This window comes from Myotis myotis, unplaced genomic scaffold, assembly GCF_014108235.1.
Source record: "Myotis myotis isolate mMyoMyo1 unplaced genomic scaffold, mMyoMyo1.p scaffold_m19_p_12, whole genome shotgun sequence".
Lineage (NCBI taxonomy): Eukaryota > Metazoa > Chordata > Mammalia > Chiroptera > Vespertilionidae > Myotis > Myotis myotis.
Window position 1 is genome coordinate 6855777 of NW_023416316.1, and position 20297 is coordinate 6876073.

At 58.6% G+C, this 20297-nt stretch overlaps 1 protein-coding gene across 3 annotated transcripts in view; it reads right to left on the reverse strand.

Annotated features, from left to right (window-relative positions):
• The window catches only part of NEK6 (NIMA related kinase 6), a 67732-nt gene that overhangs the window by 24521 nt on the left and 22914 nt on the right, over positions 1–20297 (reverse strand). Inside the window, exons 1-3 of one of the 3 annotated variants that reach the window (XM_036329697.1) lie at positions 14107–14128; positions 6732–6850; positions 2–142 (exon numbers count right to left, since the gene is read on the reverse strand). In XM_036329697.1, the coding sequence (XP_036185590.1) occupies positions 2–142; positions 6732–6821 (231 nt within the window). In that variant the 5' untranslated portion in view covers positions 6822–6850; positions 14107–14128. Of the gene's footprint in view, position 1; positions 143–6731; positions 6851–13771; positions 13884–14106; positions 14129–20297 lie in introns of those variants that run through there. The other 2 variants (XM_036329699.1, XM_036329698.1) reach the window with 2 other exon arrangements.

A 20297-nucleotide genomic window follows, 5' to 3' on the forward strand; every position in this document is an offset into this window, starting at 1 on the left:
CCTGCACCTTCTTCAGAGCCACCGTCTTCCTGTCCAGCAGGCAGGTGGCCTTGTACACCTCGCTGAACTGCCCTCGGCCGATCTTCTTCTCGATCTGGAAGTCTGCCAGCGAGCAGCGGAAAGACAGGGCGTTCGGGTGCCTCTGGAGGGGGGACAGAGGGCGTCGGCGTCCAGCCAGGCCGAGGTGGAGTGCCGCCCTTCCCGGCGCCCGTGGGTGAAGGAGGGCTCTGGTCGCCACCCGCTGTCATCCTCGTCGCCCGACCCCCGTGCTCTCCACACCCACCCCAGGTGCTCCCCTCAAGGACCCCGCTCTGCGGATGAGAAACAGGCTGCTGGCTCCCCCACAGCCCTGATCACGCCCCTCACGATCTGATCACTGGCTTGTCGGCTACCTTCTGTCTGCCTCCCCCGCACCCCCACCTCGGCCTCTCCGAAAGTGGGCTCCTGTCTCAGTGCCCTCCATGTCCCCTGAGCCAAGGCACGTGCTGAGCATGTTTGTTGAATGACACATGGAATGTGCTCAAAACTGGAGCTCAGTGGGTCTTTGTGACCGTCCACTGTCACTTCTGAGTGCAGCCGAAATCACACGCCCTCAGACAAAGGTGACGTCAGTGCCTGGAGGAATCACACGGACTCAGGGACATATGACACGCCGTCGTATATTAGGACCTACTGTGTGTCAGTTACTGTACTGGCTGCTTAGACAGATTTTATGACTTAAATCTTCGAACAGCCTTGTAAATTATTACTCCCATTTTATAAATAAGAAAAGGGAGGCACGGTCCCCCAGCCAGGCAGTGGGAGCTGGGACTTGAATGCACTGCTGGGTGACATGGGGCAGGGACCCTCCCGCGCTGGGCCTCAGTTTCCCCCCTGGGACTTGAAGTGTTTGGAGGATGTGACCTCCAAGGGTCCTTGCTCTGGGAAGCTGGGCTGCTTCTCCTCAGGATGAGTGCTGAGTCCCCACACCCGCCCAGGGCTGGCCCCAGAGCCCAGCTGCCCGCTCCACACCCTCCAGGAAGCTCCCAGAGGACGTGGGTGACATCCCAGCCGGCTCTCTGCCGCTCCAGCTGCACATCTGCATATGCGATGACCCAGATTTGCATTTCCTGTCACAACCCATCCGACCTAATTAGAGGAATGAGCTCCTGTGGTGGGGCAGGTCACTGGGGCAGCAGCACCGGGTGAGGGTGCCTCCCAGGAGGTGAATGGGGCCCCTCACCGGGTGGCCTCTGCTTGGTGGGGGGCACAGCGGGACGCAGGGCTCCCGGCGCAGCCGCCTGAGCCAGCAGAGCCCTGACCCTGATTTTCTCAGGGGCTGTGAGTGGAAAAGGAAAAGGTGACCTCAGCTCTTGCCCGAAAGGCCAGGCCGCTCTCTGCTGCCACCTCCAAGGCCTTCCTTGTCCTGGGTCGGCCCTCGGCAAGCTCCACTCCTGCCCCTGCAGCCCGGGGAGGTCGTCCACAGCCCGGCCGCCTAACACCAGCCTCAGGATTCCACGAGGGTCCAGGGAGATGATATGCATTAAAAGGGTCCCTGGAGCTCTGAACTGCTGGGCAAACACGGGGCTGGGCCCGGGCAGCTCAGACCAGCGTGGTTCACAGTAAAGATCCTGTCGGCCTTCCTGGGAAGGCTCATCTGATGCTGTGGACGGCCCGTTAGGTCTGGGCCCGGACCGGTTCCTGGGGAAAATGAACAATCTCCAGGGACACTGGGGCCCTGCGCTTGGATTCAAGTCCAAGTTCTGCCACTTCCTGGCTGTAAACCTTAGGCAAGCCCTTCTGGGCCTCAGTTTCCTTATCTGTGACCCCCAGGGGGTTAAACAGGTTAATGAATAAAAGCACGCGGCACACAGGAAAGGCTGTGTGTTACTGGTGTTGGCAGTGGCATTGCAGATGTCTGTAGAACAGCAGCGCCTACTTCCCAGGCGGCTGGGACGGACGGACGGACAGAGGCAGGGTGTGTATAGCACCTGGCCTGGCAAACGCCTGGCCCAGGACACAGTGCAGGGCGTCCTCACCACCGTCCTCATCCCCACGAGGGTCTGCCCTGAGGGGGTGCCCAGCTCTGGGCTCTTTAGCTGTGAAAACGAAATGAATTTTACACGATAAGGATAAGACCAACGGCCTATCATTTCCGCGATGTGGGATGTGGTGCTGGATGTTTAAAGTTTGCCATCTCACATAGCCTTCATGGCCCCATTTCACAGATGAGGAAACTGAGGCTCAGAGAGGTCATTGACCCAATGTCACCTGGCTGTGGTCAAGCAGTGACCTCTGAGACTGTGAGCCAAGGAACTGCGCTCCCCTTGCCTCGCTTCGCCATGGGCACCAAAGGTCATTTCTGACTCCTCCTCCTCTTTCCCTGGGTGGGAGCCCTTTAGTTCTCCCCCAGAGGTAGAGGAGAGGGGGTGGAGGGCTGGGTAGGCAGTGGGGATGCTGACCCAGGCTCTGCTGCCAGCTGCAGGGGCCCGAGGGAGGAGGCCTGCGATGCCCAGGAGTCCACACCATCTCAGAAGAAGGGGGCCTCTGGAAGCAACTCTGGACGTCTGGCTAAGGAGCCAAGAAGACGGCCCAGGTCCTTGAGTCACCTCTGTCCCCAGCCCACCCTCCTAAGGAATGCTGCCAGGCTTCTCGGGCCAAAGCCCGCCGTACAGGGAAGGGGGTATCTTGGACACCCCCACCCCAGAGAGCTTGGAGAAACCCAGCTTTCTTCTCCAAGTCCCATCAAATTAGGCCACAAATGCCCCCCACCCTGTGCTAATTGGAGTTAAAAATGTTTGAACCACAATAAGCCTTGGCCATCGACAAATTCTTCTTCTTTTTTTCAAACAGGAGCATAAAATTACATGTTAAAAGTATAAAAATGCATTCGCCCAATTAATTTCCTGAAATCTCATTAAAAAATTTAGCCTGACTAAGTCAGACTTCTGACCTGAATTTTAATCGTCTTTACACTGGATGGGTCTTTCCCCCCGATATTTGCAATGCATCATTAATTGTAAGGCAACCGTTTCTGGGATTTCAGAAAGCACACTTCATCAGAATGACATTTCCTGTAAACCAAGTTCACCTTTAAAGACATCTGACATCGTGTGTAAGGAACGCGGGACCTGCGTATATGGCAACGCGTTTCAAATCCACGCTGCACGAAAGGGCACGATTTACAGAGAGTCCATATCCTCAGGCTCTAAGGAGGCCAGCCCCCCTCGGCTCTTCACGATCTGGCTCATTTCAAACTCAAGAAGGTGCACACGGGCCACGCGACGGCAGTGACGCCGGCCTCTGCGCCTCCCAAGCTAACGGGCAAGTCATGTATCGCAGCGTCGCCCCCACCCCTGCAGACTGGAGCCCCGAATAAGACCTACTGCTCTGAGCTGGTGGAAGGAGGGGAGGAGGTAGGTGCAACCACCCCTGTGACTCTCTCGCCCGGACATCTACACGCAGCGCCATGGGAACAGCGAGCGAGACGCCCGAAGCGTGGAAGACGTCTGATGACAAAACCTAAGGCATCTCCATTGTGGTGGCTCCCCAGGCCGACCCTCATTAACGGAGCTCGGAGCTTGGAGCTCAGAGAGAGCTGAGCTTAATTAAACATGCGGACGGGAGACTCCGGACTCAGCTCCCAGTGACGGACAAGCAAAGACTTGAAGGGTGAAGCCACACAGAGCAGCAGCCATCACCCAGCGGCTGGGCACATCCTGGACTTCCCTCTCCCTCCTCCCTTCAGTCACCAAAAGCAGGTGGTTTTTCCCCTGGATGTCTCTGAAATCTTCGCCCCGTGTCCAGCCTGGTTAAGGCTTAGGCATCGTCTCACCTCCTCGCCTCCTTTTTCCACCTTCCCTGCGCCTCGAGCCTCAGCTACCAGAGATCTAAAACCTCAACCCCGTCAACTTCAAACCCCCAATGGGCCCCCCGTCTGCTGCAGTCAATTCCAAATGACACAGCGCGGAGTCCAAGCCTTTCGTCACGACTGCTCATTCTACCTTATCTAAGCACCGGGATTTCAACCCTCGTCTAACCCGATGGTCCTGCACCTTCAGGTCTGGCTCATCCCTCTTCCTGGAACACGCAGACCGAAGGCAAAAATGAGACAAGCGCTTGCTGAATTTACAACAAAGCAAACACTTCTTGAACGTTAATGGCCATCGATACTTGGACATTAAATCTTATCTAACGACCGTCGTTGGCTTGGGAATATTTTCCTAACAGTTTGGGCCTGTGCAATGCTGTCCTCATCTCCTGCAAAGTCAGGCACGTTCCTCTCTCTCGGAACAGTGCCGGATACAGCGGAACTTGGCACAGCCCGAGCAGGTCTGCAAAGACTTTCCAGATGGAAGACGCATTAGCCAGGGCTTTCTCAGGCAAGAACACCGTCCTCCTGCTTGGAAATTCATGTGCTTCTTACTGGGTCAGCTGAGCCTTGCCTTTCATTCCTGATGAAAATGCTCTGCAGCAACTTGGCAAAAATCATAAAGCAAAATGCTTTTTATCAACTGCATTCATTCATTCAAAACCTTAATAAAGGCAGGCATGTTCAGCTTTCCCAATTACTAGTATATATGAATTTCACATATAATTCTGCTGTGTTCAGCAAACATATTTTCATATGCTGGTAGCTCTCAGAACTGAACAAACCATGTGTCTTGGGCACAGAAGGTTATTAAAAATCAGAGGGCTAACTTGTTCTATCTGCATTGGGGTTATTTCCAGCTCTGGGCTCTTTAGCTGTGAAAACGAAATTAAATTTTAGAATATCACAATGAGATCAATGACTTCCCACTTCCGTACCACCCACGATGCTGGGTGCCATGCTGGATGTTTAAAGTATACCATCTCACTCAGTCTTCATGGCCCCATTTTACAGATGAGGAGACTGAGGCTCAGAGAGGTCACTGACCAACGTCACCTGATGGTGAGGGATGGAGGTGGGAACTGAACCCAGTCCGGTCCAGCATGCAGCATTCTTGCTGTCGTGGAGCCTCTCTCCTTCCTCTAAGAATGATTTTGGGGAAATAGCAATGCCTCCTACCATAAAGGAAAATGCCCCCGCCATCAGTTTCAGTGTTTCTATGTCCTGAAATAGGCAAGGTTCAGGCCCCGATATCTCCTCAGATGGCATTTAAATTCCAGGCGAGGCGACAGGGAGTGCCAGACTGTCCTTTGTCCAACCCAACCGTCCGCAGACCCAGCGTCAACACCACTGTTCTTCCTGGTACTGCAGACCCGGCCAGATGCTGGCAGCACTGGGGCATCTTCCCCGACAGGCGCTGGCCAACGCTGAGTAATCGGATCTAATTACACTTAACTATGTCATTACCACTCCAACATGTGCGACGAGACGCCATGGCCGATGCCGCAGCCCAGCGCGTCCTTGTTCGTGAAATAATTACGGGGCTCTCTCCTCTGCCAAACGAGGCTATAATTAACCCTAATTGCTTGAAATGCAACTGGCTAATTCTGGGAGATTAATCAAGGGGGACTCGATTGTTAGTGAATGACTTAATATGACAAATTGCTACGTTACCCGAGGAGGCCCCGCTGCCCCAGCACCGCTGCGATGTCCTGGTGGACTCTGGACCAGCAGTGTCCACGGGCTGCCCAGATTGCTGGGATCCACCTCCCCAAATCCGTCTAGGAAACGGGCCCCTGCATCTCAGCTAGTGACAGAAATGGAGAGTGTAGATGCGCTTGGACCCTTGTGCACTTGTGTGTATGTGCACGTGTGCACGTGTGCGCGCGCACACACACACACAGTTTTTCCTATTCATATGTCGCCTCTGTGTGAATCTGGCTTTGGGTCAGGTGCCTCGTTGGAGCTTCACTGGCTCTGAGTTTCTTCTGCATTCTTTCCTGTCTGACCCTCCCGTGAGACTGCGTGCTGGGTCAGAGCAGACGTGGGTCGTGTGCGTCCTGGGTGCACTACACGTATGTGCAGTGTATTAACTCAGCAGGCATGAGGGGCTCCAGAGAACTCTCTGTCTAAGAAGGGAAGGAGACCCAGGATCCAGTCCCCCAGTGGGATGTGCTCATGGCTGGGACCCAGGGCCTGGGCACAGGTGTGGAAGCAGCACAGAGGAGGGGCTGGGTGGAGCAGCAAGGCTCCCCAGAAGCAGTGGCGTTTCTGAGGCTGGAGGAGGAGTTGGGGAGGGCACTCCAGGCCCAGGGAACAGCCTGGGGTGTGCAAGCAGCTCAGAACCCCAAAAGCTGTCTTCAGAAAAGCTGCGCAAGTCTGCCTGGCTCTCTGAGGTCTCCATGAGGGTGAGGCAGGTGGAAGGAAACCTGTGATTCTTCGCTTTGCTGGTTCTGGATAAAGAGGCTGAAAGGGTCACAGTCCTGACCAGGAGGGAGGCAGACTTCGGCCCAGAGTAAGGAAGTTCTTTCTGACCCCAAGTTCTCCCTGCCCGTTTCCCCGCACCCTCCTTTCTCCTTGGCACTGCCACAAGCCCCTCTATGTCCATCCTTCTCAGCAGCACTGATCCCTCTGAGACAAAGCGGTTCCATTCACATGGGAATACCCAGGGGCAGGCCCAGCGCCTGGCATCCCACCCAGAGATGCTTCTCTGAGTGCCGCTGGAGGAAGTGAAGGGCTGGCTGGGTTAGGCAGTGAGCTCTGCTCCCATCGCTGGAAACGTGCCAGAGGAGGCTCTGTCTGGGGGCTGCCCCCGTTGGCCAGCCTCAGGGATGTGTCCCTGGGGGACTCCAAGGCCCTGCAGAGAGAGGAAAGGGCTTACCTGTGGGTCAGGAGGGTGCGCGGGCCCCGGGGTGTGGCAAAGGCTGTTGGGGTTCCCTCCGTGGGGCATGTGGCTGGGCTGTCCTGCCATCCTGCATGCCAGCCTCACAAGGGCACGGGCTGCAAAAGAAAACGAGGGCTTCTTATGTATCTGCCCGTGCATTCTCTCCTCCTGACAGCCCTTGGACGGAGGAAGTGCTTTCACTGGCCCCATTTTACAGGTGTGTGAGTTGAGGTGCACAGCAGTTAAGTACCCTGCCCGTGGCCACCCAGCTCAGAAGTGGCAGGGCTAGGACTCGACACCCTGTGTGACACACTTTCCCTCCATTATGCTGTCCTGTTAGGTTGCTAGGATTGTCCCTAATGGATAGAGGGGAAACTGAGGCTCTGCAGGGAAAAGTCTAAAAGGTGGCCCCAGCCAGCCAGGGGGCACCAGATTCAACCCCACTTGTGCCAGACTCCAAAGCCTAGTTCTGTCCACATCGCTGTCCTCCAAGCCTCTTGGGGGTAGTTCTACACCCTTGCCCCCCAACATCAGTCCCACATAAACCCCGGCTGGCAGCCTGGGTGGTCAGGAGAGGCAGACCTCGAGCCAGACCACAAGCAGCAGCTGCAGGAAGGGCCCCGCATCTCCATCCTTGCTGGGCCCGGTGCACCAATCACGGGAAGGCCAAGGCCATGGGTCCCTCTCACAGTCCTGCTCAAGCCTCTGGGCACCAGGGAGCAACCCTCTCAACCTCCAGGGCTTGTCACATCAGAGGCTCCCCGAGAGCTCGGATGCTACTCACCAGTTGCCATAGTAACCGCAGCAGCCGTCCCTGAGTGCCACCAGGCACCCAGGCCTGAGCTGAAGGCCTTCTGAGTATCACCCCCAACATCCCTTCCACTCCTGGGGTCACAGGCAGCCTCTCGGCTCCCAGCAGACAAGCACCCCCGGGCAGGGGTGGGGGCGCAGGCGCACAGAAGCAGAAGCAGCTGTGAGGCCGCAGGGGGACACACCCAGCCCCGTGTCCTCCGGGTGCAAGGGGAGCGGCCTCAGAGGAGGAGGACGGGCCTTCATTCACCCCGAGCATTTTGCAGGACCTTCGTGTCCAGGGCCCCTCCTCCCGCGTCCTCGGCAGGCCCAGCTCCTCCCTCTCACACCTTCCACCTGCGTTTCCGGATAACGCTGCTCTCCAGCCCGCACAGGAGATGGCAGGGAGCGAGGCCACATGGAGCAGGCGGTGTGACAGGGACTGCAGGTCCACACCACCCTGGCTGGCAGGGCGCCGCCCGAGGAGCCTCCTGCCCAGCCCAGCCCGGCCCGGCCCCTGCGGGCTCCTGTCTGTGACGTTGCCCAAACTCAACCAGTTTTGACTTCCACACACAGCGTTGTATGTGGTTCATCCTAATGTACGTAGAGCTCTTGCTGTCTCCTTTTTCTTATCTCAAATCAGTGTCACGGTGAGGGCACAGCGACGCTATGCCTGTTCTTCGGAGGCCTCTGTCCCCGCACGCACACCCCTGACTGCCTGATCGCGGGCCTCCAGGGCCTGGGGCCCTCCCCACCACGCCCTCCTCCTCTGCCTGGGCCGCTGAGGCCGCTTCCTGAAATGCAGATGGGACCGCAGTCCCCTCAGCATCTGCCCACCATCTGTGCCCGCCTCCGCCTCCGCATGGAGCGCTCCCCCCAGGTGACACGGTGAGAACTTGGGTACGAAAGGCCTCAGGATAAACAGATAAACACGAGCAGCTTCCCGTGGCAGCGCTGTTTCTCAGGGGGACGTGTGTGCGACAATAAACCGGATACAGAGGGAACGGAATGTAAAATGCGCATGAATTTTAAGATAAAACCGAGGCTCCTGCAGGCTCTGCAGCTGCTTGGGGCTGCACCCCCAGACCCCTCGGGGTGACATGTTCACCGTCCTCTGCCCTTAGGGGGGCCTCTGGGAAAGGTGGGAGAGCTGTCTTCAGCAGGAAGGTTCTGTCTTTATCGCAGAAGCACTGGCAGGGCCCGCGGTGCCTCGCTCACCTGCTCACCTGCTCACAGACCTCACGTGCACCCGCCCTGGCTTCCCTTTCCCTCTTCCCACCTCACACAGCCTCTGTGGCCGGCCAGCCTGGGTTTGTGTCGTGACCCTGTCGCTCCCCAGCGGGGACCTTGGGCAAGTCACATGGGTCAGAAACCTAGGAGGTATTTGCGAAGGTCACTCCCCACATCTCCACCTGGCACCCCCACAGCTGAGCTCAGAGGAGCAACGTGAGGGCCCCCCCACCCCCCAGGCCCCATCAGAAATAGTCATGATCAGCCAACAGCCGTGTGCACTCGCTATGCCGGCCCTGCTCCCTACACTTCAGCTGTCAGCCCATCTCATTTGAACAATTCCACCGAATAGGGTCTCTTATGGTTCCATTTTACAGATGAGAAAACCGAAGCACAAGGAGGCTACGAGATGTGCCCAGATCACATGGATCACAGGCCGAGGAGCCAGGGCTCAAACCCACAAAAGCATCTTTGCGCCAAACCTCCATGTTGCGCTCCTCACACCCCGTCCCAGCATGCTCTTCCCGTCCAGGGGCTCCCCGCTGAACGAGAATGAGATCTGTGCTGAGTGGGCCACGAGGGCCACCCCCCCCCCCCCCCACGAGGGCCATGGTCCTTGCCCTCTGGGACGGCACCAGCTGCTACAGCACTGCTGTCCACGCACCTCTCCTGCCAGGCCCTGGGCTGTGGTGAATGACTGTTCCTGAGAGCCTTTCTGTCTAGGATGGAAGGTGCTGCACCACGTTCCCCAGCGAGGGGGAGGGGCCTTTGTTCCAGAAAAGCAGCAGCCAAGGAGGACCCTGCAAGCCACAGTCCCCCCAGTGCCAGAGAGGGGCCACGACAAAGGGGCACAGGCGGGGAGGGAGGGCAAGGCAATGAGGCTCTGAGCTCCCAGGGGCCAGGTCTTTCCCTGGGGCTGCTGGCAGACCCATCTCACCACGAGGAATCAGGCTCAGGCTCAGAGGGGAGGCTCAAGGTCGTGTCTTGAGTGAGCTACAGAGGGGCAGGTGAACCCAGGCCTCGCTGACTCCCAAGCCCCCGCCCCCTCCCTCGGTCCCAGAGTCTCCAGAAAATTTCAGAGAATTTTTGTTCTTTTTTGTCTACACTTCAACAGAAACCCGACCCTTTTATCCCAGAAATTTCCTGCCAGAAACTGCTTCTTAGGGGGCTCAGACGCAGAAAGATCAAGACAAAGGGACTGGGAGGGAGGACATGGAGAGCCAGGCAAGGAACCACAGCGCAGGCCGGCGCCTCCGGGTAACGCAGGGAGCTGCCGCTGCCGGGCGCCTGCCAAGCTGCTGAACAATGAGGAACCGGCTGCCAAGCCCAAGTCAGGGGCCAAAAATCCGTGGAATGTGAGGCCCAGAGCCGCAGGCCACACCGAGTGCCCTCAGAGAGGGCCTTTCTTTGCCGGGAGTGAGGGTCCTGCATCTCCAAGGCGCTGTGGGCGCAGTGTGGCTCCCCGGCCTGGGCTCGGGATGCGTGTGTGTGTGTGTGTGTGTGTGTGTGTGTGTGTGCACGCACGCCATGTCTACCAGACTCCCAGGGACTGAATCAGGAGGAGCCCAGGGGTTATTTGGGATGGGCAACCTTTAAGTACTGTTTCCTCATCTGGAAAATGGGGGCAATAGTAAATCCCATCTCTGAGGGCAACTGAGAGGATTAAACATGTTAACAGACATGAACGCCTGAGAACAGAGCCTGGCACACGCACCGGCCCCGAGGCTTTAGCTGCTCCACTGCCGCCAGTGCTGACCATGGGGCAACGGGGAGTGGTCGCCTCCACGTGCCAGATGGGAGCTGGGGCTCAGAGACGGGCGTGGTCTTGCCCCGGGTCACACAGCTGGGAGGGACAGAGCAGGGCTGGGGGACCCCAGGTCGGGCTCTGCCTCCCGCACGGCGTGGCCTCTGTGAGATGACTCCGGAGCAAACACCAGCATCACCTACGGAACTGCGGCCACCTCTGCCACGCCCACTGCCCGGCTCCTCCCCCTGGCCTTTGACAAGCTCTTCCTACTGCAGGGAGTGACCCCGGGGGACGCGGGGACTTGGGCTTAATCCTAGCAGGGATCAGCTCCCGCTGGGCAGGCCTCTGAGGTTACCCAAGTGGCCTTTCTGACGAAGACTGCTGTCTGGCCTTTGCCTCCCAATTTCTGGAAACTTCAGCTAGGGAGAGCCTGTCCCTCCTCTGTGCCCGCCAAATGCCACACCTCGTGGAGGCTGGCGGCTCCCCGGGGCCCTTACCCTCCCAGGGCCAGATGACCCAAGACACCAGGAGGCTCAGGCCAAGGACCGGGCCTGGGGCGGGTGGGGGTACGTGCATGAGGGGGGTGGGTGTCGTGGGGCTTCTGGAAGTGCATTCTTATACCATGTGGGCGCAAGCGTTTGTCACTGCTCCCAAGCCCTGAGTGGAAACGGCGCGTCCCTGCCCTTTCCTGCACGTGTGTGTGCAGGCGGTCAGGGTCATCGGCGACCACGAGGCTGAGCCCAGCCAGTGCGCAGTGCGTCCACTGAGGCAGGGGCGCCACTGCCCTTGTTTGCGGGTGAAGGTGGCGAAGGCGGACAGGTTCTGCCAAGCCCTCGGGAGAGCCACCCAGACGTCCTTGGAGGCTCGGCCGCAGCTGCCATCGGACCCTGTGCCGGTTTCTCAGAGGGAGGCCCCTTCTCAGCCCTTCCGGCTCATGAGCAGCATCACGGGCTCATTTCCCAAAGCAGGAAACCCCCTCCTGACTTCACACCCTCACCGACACACACCCAGTTTTCTTTCCCCCAAACGAGGGACCCAACACCATGCAGGCCCCTGCGGCTGTTTCCACTTGCCCAGCAGGCTCCTGGCGGCCAGTGCCAGGGATGGGTGCCCACTGCCCGGGGCCTTGGCCAGCTGGGAGAGGGCCGTGCCACAGGCCTGCCCTGCCCAACGCACCCCTCCGCAGTGGCGATCTAAGGCCCAGTGAGGAGACAGCAGCTCCAGCCGGGCCTCTGGCGGTGTCAAGGCCGGACCAGCTTCAGCGTCAGCCAACATCCTTACCAAGCAGCCCCCCTGAGCTCAGTGACTTGTTATCTTTCAAGAAGCCATCACCCCCATTTTGCAGATGGGAAAACAGAGGCTCCAGGGAGTCCCAGGTGGCTGTTATCTACCTTATGCGAGGCAGAAGGGAAGGTTCAGACCAGGTAACGGAGGGGCCCATGGCCACACAGCAGGCAACAGGGGGAAGTAACACTTGAAGCCAAGTCTGTCTGATGCCCCCAGTCCACACTGCCTTGGAAGACAGCAAGAGTGAATGGATGAGCTGTGACTCCGGCCGCCCCCGTCCCCGCCCCAGCCTCCCTTCTCTTCTGGTCTTGGGATAAGCAGCCGTTACCCATTCATCACTTGACAGGAAGCAGCCAGTTCTCAGCCCAGAGTCACAGGGGCCTGGGAGCTGTAGGGGAGCAGCCACAGCTGGTGTCTGGTTTCCTGAGTGGTCCTGTGGCCCCTCAGCCCCGCCTCCACCAAAGCCACACTTGCTGCTCAGATTCCTGGGCCCCATAACCAGCAGGAGCCTGGCTTCTCTTAGACAGGGGGCCACAAGCAGCCCTGCAGAGAGGTCCCTAACCCCTCCTGGGGCAGCGGGCCTCCCACGTGGGCCTGCAGGACCTGGAGGCCACAGCTGAGGGGCGATGCCCACCCAGACGATGGGCCTTTCTTCCCGCTCAGCTCACTCCCCCAGCACCACCAGCTCGCCTCTCCTCACCCATTACCCACCCCCCTCCTTCTCTCTCCAGAGCTCCAGACCCCAACCACAAAAGCCACGGCACCGAAGACTCACTGGCCCAAACTGGAGTTTTTGCCTGACCTTCCCAAGTCCCCATCTTAGCAACGGGTCACCTGTCTGCTCCGGGATTTGGCAGGAACCCAGACTCACCCCACCCCACACCTCGCCCTCCCTCGGTCCTCAGCTGGACTCCATCCAGTTCTGCCGATTCTTTCCCCAAATGAATCTGCACTCACCCAGAGCCCCTGCCCTGTGCTGGCCTGGCCCCTTCTCAGCGGGTCCAGTGACCCAACTACTTCCAGGCCACCGTGGGAAAGAGCCCCTCTCCAGCACACAAATCCCAACCAGCCGATCCCCACCCCGAGCTCCCCAGGGGTGTCCCACACGACTGAGAAGGCACTGCAAGCTCTGCCCAGCTGGTCGGGGCCTGCCTTCCTGCATTTCCCCTGGCTCCCACCCCACCCCTTCGAGGAGGAAGACCTGCTGAGCATGTCTCTGTGCCAGCGAGTTACATGCAGCACCTCAGCACGTTCCTCTGCGACACCCCATTTCACACATGAGGACACTGAGGTGCACAGAAGTCAGGTGACTTGCCAAACTCGTGCAGCTAGTAAAAGGCATACCGTTTGCACCCAGATCCGACGTTTACAAAGTCTGACTTTCAGTCTCATTTGTGCGGGGTGATCCTTCCAGAACTGGGGGATCTCACTCTGCTAGGAGCACTGGACCCCTCAGACAGGCTCACCAGCCCAAGGAGCCCTGCCCTCCAGGGAAATGAACTTGGTCTTTCCTCAAGGCCTTGGCAGGCTCTGCTTCTCCCTGTCTGAAATGAATTGTCTCCAGGCAAACCTGGCTCCTCCTCCACAGCCCAACCTGGGCACTTCCTCCAGGCAGCCTTCCCGGACTCCCCCAGTTACGCCTGGCTCTACATCCCTGGTGCCTGTGCTGTCACTGGCTGCTTGCATGTTTTCCTGGAGTGCAGAGACCTAAACACTCACCCTATGGCCCAGCAGGCTACAGAGTGAGGGCCAGGTCCCTGGCTGCTGCCCAGGTACAGCAACATCAGAAGTCAGGAGGAAGAAGCCAGGGAGGCAGCCCCCGGGGGGCTGGAGGGCTGCAGTGTTTGTAAAGAGCTTGCCCTGGGCCCCAGGATAGCACCCGTAATCCCACCCAGTCGCCTCTCCCCAGGACACGTTCTTGAGCCCCTGGCCTCCCCCAATTTTCTCTCCTGCCCCGTTTTCAGGTTTGAGGGAACAGCTGTACCTGGTGGGAGAACGTTCTGTGGAGAACTCACCACTCCGCCATCAGGAAGGGGCTCCGGCAGCCAACACCCACCCCGAGGCAGCACTGCTCTCTGCTTCCCCTGCAACCTCAGGAGCTCTGCCAAAGCCGAGGCTCACTCAGGGTGGCCCCCTCCCCGCCCCCTGCCTGGTGGCAAAGGTCAAGTCGGCTGATGGCACTGGCCCAGTGGTAGCCGCGGTCGGTGCTCTGTCAGCCCAGGCTCCCAGGGTCCCCGGGCCTGACTCTGTCACAGCTGCCCAAGGTGGCAGGAAAGGGTGAGGGGCTCCCCCCGCAGGAGGCAGGGCAGAGGCAGGTACCTTGCACAGTGGCTCCTGAGAAGCTCGGGGAAGGTCTGCTCGGCCTGGGTGGAGGGTGGCCTCTGGGTGCCTGGGCGGGTGAAGGAAGAGGGGCTGGCCCTGTCTGCATGGGACTTCCCCTGCCCGAGACTCCATGCCCAGCCACTGCCGAAAGGAAACCCCCACCACACGCTGTTCCAAAAATAGCTCCGGCTACCACCTCTGTGGCAAATGGAAATTGTCATGGTCGCCAGGGAGGCCGATGCTCACCAGGGACTGGGCTGTGGCAGCAGACAACGGACAGTCCGGAGAGAGTGCACATGTGTGCCTCAGCCAGTGGGCTTGGAATGCAACCAGGGTCCACTCTGGGACCGGTCAGTCCTACTCCCCCATTTTACCCACCCGGGAAACTGAGGCAGGAAGCAAGAGACTTGCCAGGGCCACAAGCACAGCAGCGGCAGCACCGGGCCAGGACCCAACCTCCTCAACCCACTCCACACCCACACTGCGGGGAAGGGCTCAGCCCTCCAGGCTCTATCAACCCTTTGCCCCCAACTGGAACTTGGAACACAGGCAGCAGCCCAGGACTAATCCAACCCGGGCTTGGGAGCAACGAGGGGTCCTTCTCTTGTCCCTGGGAAGGACCCCACCCCCCGCCCCCTGCACTGGGGCCCAGCACATGCTCAGAAGCATGAACGTTCCTGCTGTCCCTTTAAAAGCTTAACCTCTTCTCTCTTTTGTGAACTGAGCCAAAATCATTTGTTGCTGGAGAGACGAATGCCTTGATAGGCAGCGGCCCTGGGTTCAAGTCCTGGATCTGCCCCGTCCCAGCCGTGTGTCCCGTGTCCCCAAGGGTAAAACGGGGACAAGAGTAGCATGCATCGCCCCCGGCGGCTGGAAGGTTCCTGGCATTATGTGAACCAAAGTGCTTCCGGGCTGGCATACAACAGACGCCCAATTAATGGGCGCAGGGCCCGTGCTGACTCCTAGACGACACAGGTGGGGCTCTTGCTCTCACAGTGTCCGCGGGAGAGAACCGTGGGACACAGGGACAGACATCCACGAGCCAGAACAGAGCCTGAAGATGCCTCCAGGAAGACGACAGAGGGGTGTGCGGGTCCGGCCAGGCAAGGTCACGGACAGCGTCTCGCAACAGGGGGAGTTTGAGATGGCTGAGAGGGATGGGCAGGGTTCGAACCAGAGGGGAAGGGGATTCTGGTGGAGGACACGGTGGGGTCAAACATCAAAGGCGTGGAGGCTGGTGCCCCTGCAGGAATGGGGTAGGAGGTCAGGGCAAGCCCCAGGCCAGCCCAGCCCGGCCTCCTCCTCCCGAACAGGAGCCGCCAACACCCTGCGCAGCCACCCGCTCTGTAGCTCAACCGCTGGGACTGGCACGGGCATATGGCAGCTGAGGCCCCAGAGGACATACCGAGCTGGCACCAGGGCTTGGCCACCTGCCAGCGCACCTTCCCTTCCAGCCCCCTGGGTGGCCCAGGCTAGGCCCAGGCCATCCATCCAGGGACTTGCAGGGGGACCCCCACTGAGGCGGTGTGAGGGTGGCACTCCTCAGGGACTGTCCTCCACGACCCAGCTACGTGGGCAGCACCAGCCTTGACTCACAGAAGAGACTCCAGACGGGCACTTTCTGCCTAAGCTGCTTTTCTTTTGCTTCCAGCCTCCTGTCTGCTGGAGAGGAAAGCCCTCCACGGCAGAGATGCGCCTCTGAGGGCACATGTGCTCGGCCCAGGACAGGGCCCAGCGCCCAGCGCCCAGGGAAAGTACAGGTTCACAACCACGTGAACCAGCTCCATGGAGCCTTCCTCTTCCTCCTGGGCCGGAGGCAGCCAGAACCTTCCAGAAGTCTGACGTGGCTCTGGCCAGCCTCTGTGCCCTCACGTGCACACACATGTGATGTCAGTCACTCTCTGCCTGTCGACCTGGGACACAGAAGACAGGGCGGAGCTGTGCTGAGGGGCACAGATGGCACCTAGTCCCCTCCACAGGTGGCCGGACACCCAGGGCTCCAGAGTCACTGTGAGCCCCCCCCCCCCCCCCCCGCCACGTGGCTGAGCGAGGCTCAGGCTGCGGGCACGGTGTCCCCTCTGTCCAGCTCTACCACCCCATGAGGAGTTACTGATTTCTGCTCTAGGCCACAGCGCGTGTGGCACGATGGCCGGGACTTCACGGGGTCTGGGACTCCCATAGAGCTGCATGGTCTTGGCAAAGTCACGGGCTATCCCTGGGCCTCAGTTTCCCCACCTACAACATGGGTGGGTCAGGCTCCGCGGTGCAGAAGGGCCCTTCCTGTGCTGACGATTTTTGTGCTGCTGATGGGAGGACATGCGACTCACTGGTGGCCGTGAAACTGGGCTCTGGGATCCTGACAAATCTGGAAACTGAGGCTCTAGGGCAGGGGTGGGCAAACTTTTTGACTTGAGGGCCACAATGGGTTCTTGAACTGGACCGGAGGGCCGGAACAAAAGCATGGGTGAAGTGTTTGTGTGAACTAATATAAATTCAAAGTAAACATCATTGCATAAAAGGGTACGGTCTTGTTTTTTTTTTAGTTTTATTCATTTCAAATGGGCCAGATCCAGCTCGCGGGCCGTAGTTTGCCCACGGCTGCTCTTGGGTCATGTGACAGCTGCAGAGAGGCAGAGCCTGGATGAAATGCAGGCCTGAGTCCTAGCTCGCCTGGAAGCCCTCTACATGGGCTCCCGCCCTCAGTAAGGGACCAAATGGGTGTTCGTGGTGAGGACCAGATCAAGTGCTTAACTATGTTGCAGAATCAAAGGAGGGGCCATTGATTCCAACGTGGGTCAATCAAGGGGGGCTGCAGGGAGGAGGTGGCATTTGATCTGGGGCCAGAGGGCCAGGTAATGAGGAGACAGAGAGGCAGCCCAGCACAGGCTCTGGATTCTAGGAGCCCCAAGTTCAAATCCTATGCTGCCTCTGTCCAGCCATGAGAGCTCTGGCCAGGCCCGTGGTCACCTCTTTGCAGTTTCCAGCTCTGTAAATGGGGGGTGGGGGGGGGGGCATGAAGGACCCACCTCATGGGGTTGTTATGAGGACTAAGAACATGCAGACAAAACGCCAGCCCAGGACCATCAGGGCCCAGGTATACACAAGAACTCAATAAATATGGCTGCTGCTACTATTATGATTACCATCCTATCCTATCTAATAAAAGCCTAATATGCAAATTGTCCCCTCGGGAGTTTGACCACTTGCTATGACGTGCACTGACCACCAGGGGGTGTCGCAGAACAGGCGGGTGTCGGTGACGCAGCGCTGGCAGCAGGTGGCAGTGGGGGTGCTGCCGGCCCTGATGGGCCCTGACAAGAGCGGGACCTCCACGGGATGGTGGAGCAGGTGAGCGGGCGGCGCCAGGCAAAGGCAGGTGCGAGCGGGGGCCCAATTGCCCCGCCGAGCACCCTGCAGATGGTGACCAGCAGCAGGGGTGGGCGGGCTGTGCCTCCCCTACCCCGCCCCTGTCCCCCCAGCTCCCATGCCCCCCCAATCCATTGCCCCACAGAGACAGGACGGTGGAGCAGGTGAGGGGGTGGTGCCAGGCCACAATGGGGTGCCAGGCGGGGCTGCAGGGCTGTGAGGCTGGGGACACGAGCTGGGGCCCGATCCCCGCAGGCCACCCCAAGGGACCCCACCCATGCACGAACTCGTGCACAGGGCCTCTAGTTATCATTATAAAGAAACCAGTGCTCATTCAACATCAATATCCTTGCGACACACATATCTGATAACCTGCTCAGCAAATCATTTGTCACAGTAAGTCTGGTCCTCATCCTCTAGGGGACCCCAGTCTCATGGCCATCCAGGCCCTTGGGTCTATGCACGAGGCAGGCAGTGTCTGGCCCTCTGAGGAACACCCTTTAGGAGGAGGCTGGGGGAGGCCACACTGGCGCCTGCTGCGTCCTCCCAGAAGCTGGGAAGTGATGGCGGAGCATTTCACAAAGCTACCAGGACGGTGAACCTGAGCCGTCTTCCCCTCCTCCCACTGTCTCAATAAAATAAATCTTGGCCCGCGGCTGGCGAGAGACCCTATATATTTACATGACGATGGTGCCTCATGATCACAGGGCCCGTGTTTCCGGCAGGCAGCGTGTGGCAGGGATGACAGCGGTCCTAGGAGACCCACTATTTTCCGGCGACTTTTATTGTCCATTATATCCCAGCGTTTACAGGGCTCTGCTCCGGGCCTGGCAGGAATATCGCACACAGCGGGGCCCACAGACCGTCTTCGGGTCCCATCCATCCCTCCCAAGTCTTTGTGTGGTTCCGAGACCCCAGGGAGTGCCTGGAGCGCTGGTGGGAGAGGGCTGGTTGCTGGAAATCAGGCCCAGTGGGAATATGTGCACCATGGAAATTGGCAAATGCTACCAATTAGAGCTTTGTACAAATATCTCCCCCCACCCTGCCCCTCTGCCCAGGAACTTACCAGCACACCCTGGGGAGAAGTGACCCAGGGGACCATCTGAGCACCTGGAAGGACACATGGACTCAAGAGTCAGAAGTGAAACCTGACCTCCTCAACCGCTTGCTGTGTGGCCTTAGGGATGTTACTGTCCTTGTTGAGCCTCAGCTTTCTTATCTGTGAAATGGGGGCATACCTGAACTGCTGGGGTTGTGGTGAGATTATAGGATCTTATGGAAAGTTCCCTGGGTGATGCCTGGTATGTAGCAGGTGCTTAATAAATGATAACTATTTTCATTCATTCATTCAACACCCAGTGAGCACCCACTCTGCACCAGAGCCTGTCTGAGTCACAGAGATGCCTCAGGGGAAGACAGATATCAGATTCTTCACATCCGAACAGTTCTTAGTTCTTGATCACCTGCAGAGGGATTTTTACCCACATCACTTATGAAGCCTCATGACAATTTTGAAAGGTGGGCAGAGCAGCCCATGGTTGAGACGAGGAAATGGGGTTCAGGGTGGGTATGACTTGCCCAAGGCACATGCAAGGGGGTAGCAGGCCCACCATAGCATCCATCTCTGAATTCCCAGGCCCAGCCTCTTGGGCAGGCAGGAGAGGGGAATGAGCTGAGCCAGGACCCCTACGCACCCACCTATTCTGAGCTGGCAGGGCTCATCCACCCATTTCACAGATGAGGGGACTGAGGCTCAGAGGGGTGGTATCAACAGCTGAGAGCCGAGATTCATAATGAGGCTGGCAGCCTCCAGAGCTGGTGGCTGGGTGCCCAGCAGAGAGCAGGGAACCACCAAGCCCCTCCGTTCTGACGCCCAGGAGGCCTGCAGACGGGACACATCTGGCCACCTTAGCCTCAGCACAGAGCAGCTAAGGAGGGTTCAGCTGAAACAGGAGAGCGAGAAGGGTGCAGACAACGCTGATGACTCAAACCACCTTTGAAACGGGGAGGCAGGCGGAAGCGGGCGGCATTTCTGGTGGGTTTCACCTCACTTCCTAGAAGGATGCGTCACCCGCTTTCGTTGAGTCAGCACTCACCCGCGTCCGGGTGGCACCTCAGTCTGCTTGTCCTCAATGCAGTTACAGGCTGGCAGGTGGCGGCCATCCATCTGTCGGGGGGGGGGGGGGCACCTTTTCACTTCACAGATGGGGAACAGGAGGCCCAGAACGGGAGGAGGGTGGCTCGGGGACACACAGCAGGACCTACGTGTGTCAAAGGCTGATTTTTCTATTTTGGGAGATAGGAAAGGAGACACCCTCTAGAAGCTTTAAAAGAAGGAAAAAAAAGGAGGAGAAAAAAAAAAGAACTAGCAGCTGAATAGAACTGCAACAAGGCCCCTGGCCAGCCCAGAGAGGTTTCCGAAGTTCTGGGCAGTCTGAATTCTTGCCGGCTGAAGGGTCACGAGCTTTCCTTTGCAAAAGGCAGAGCTGGAAACGTCTGACTGAGGGGGAAGGGGGAGGAGGGAAATGCCCACGAGACTGGGAGTCATGAGTGTGAGCCTGGCTGCCCCCAGTGACTTTCTGGGTGACCACAGACCCGTCCTTTGCACTTTCTGGGCCTCGACTTATCCTTTTTTATTTACTGCCCCTCAACTCTTGTTCTAATGCACTTAAGTGCTATTAACCTACGCCCCCCTGCCCGCCCCCCAGAGTACATTAACTCCATTTTACAGAAGGGGAAAACTGAGGCATAAAAAGGCCAGGCACGCTGTCCAGCATAGGAGGAAGAACTGGGATTTGAAGCCAGGTAGTGTGGTTCAGACC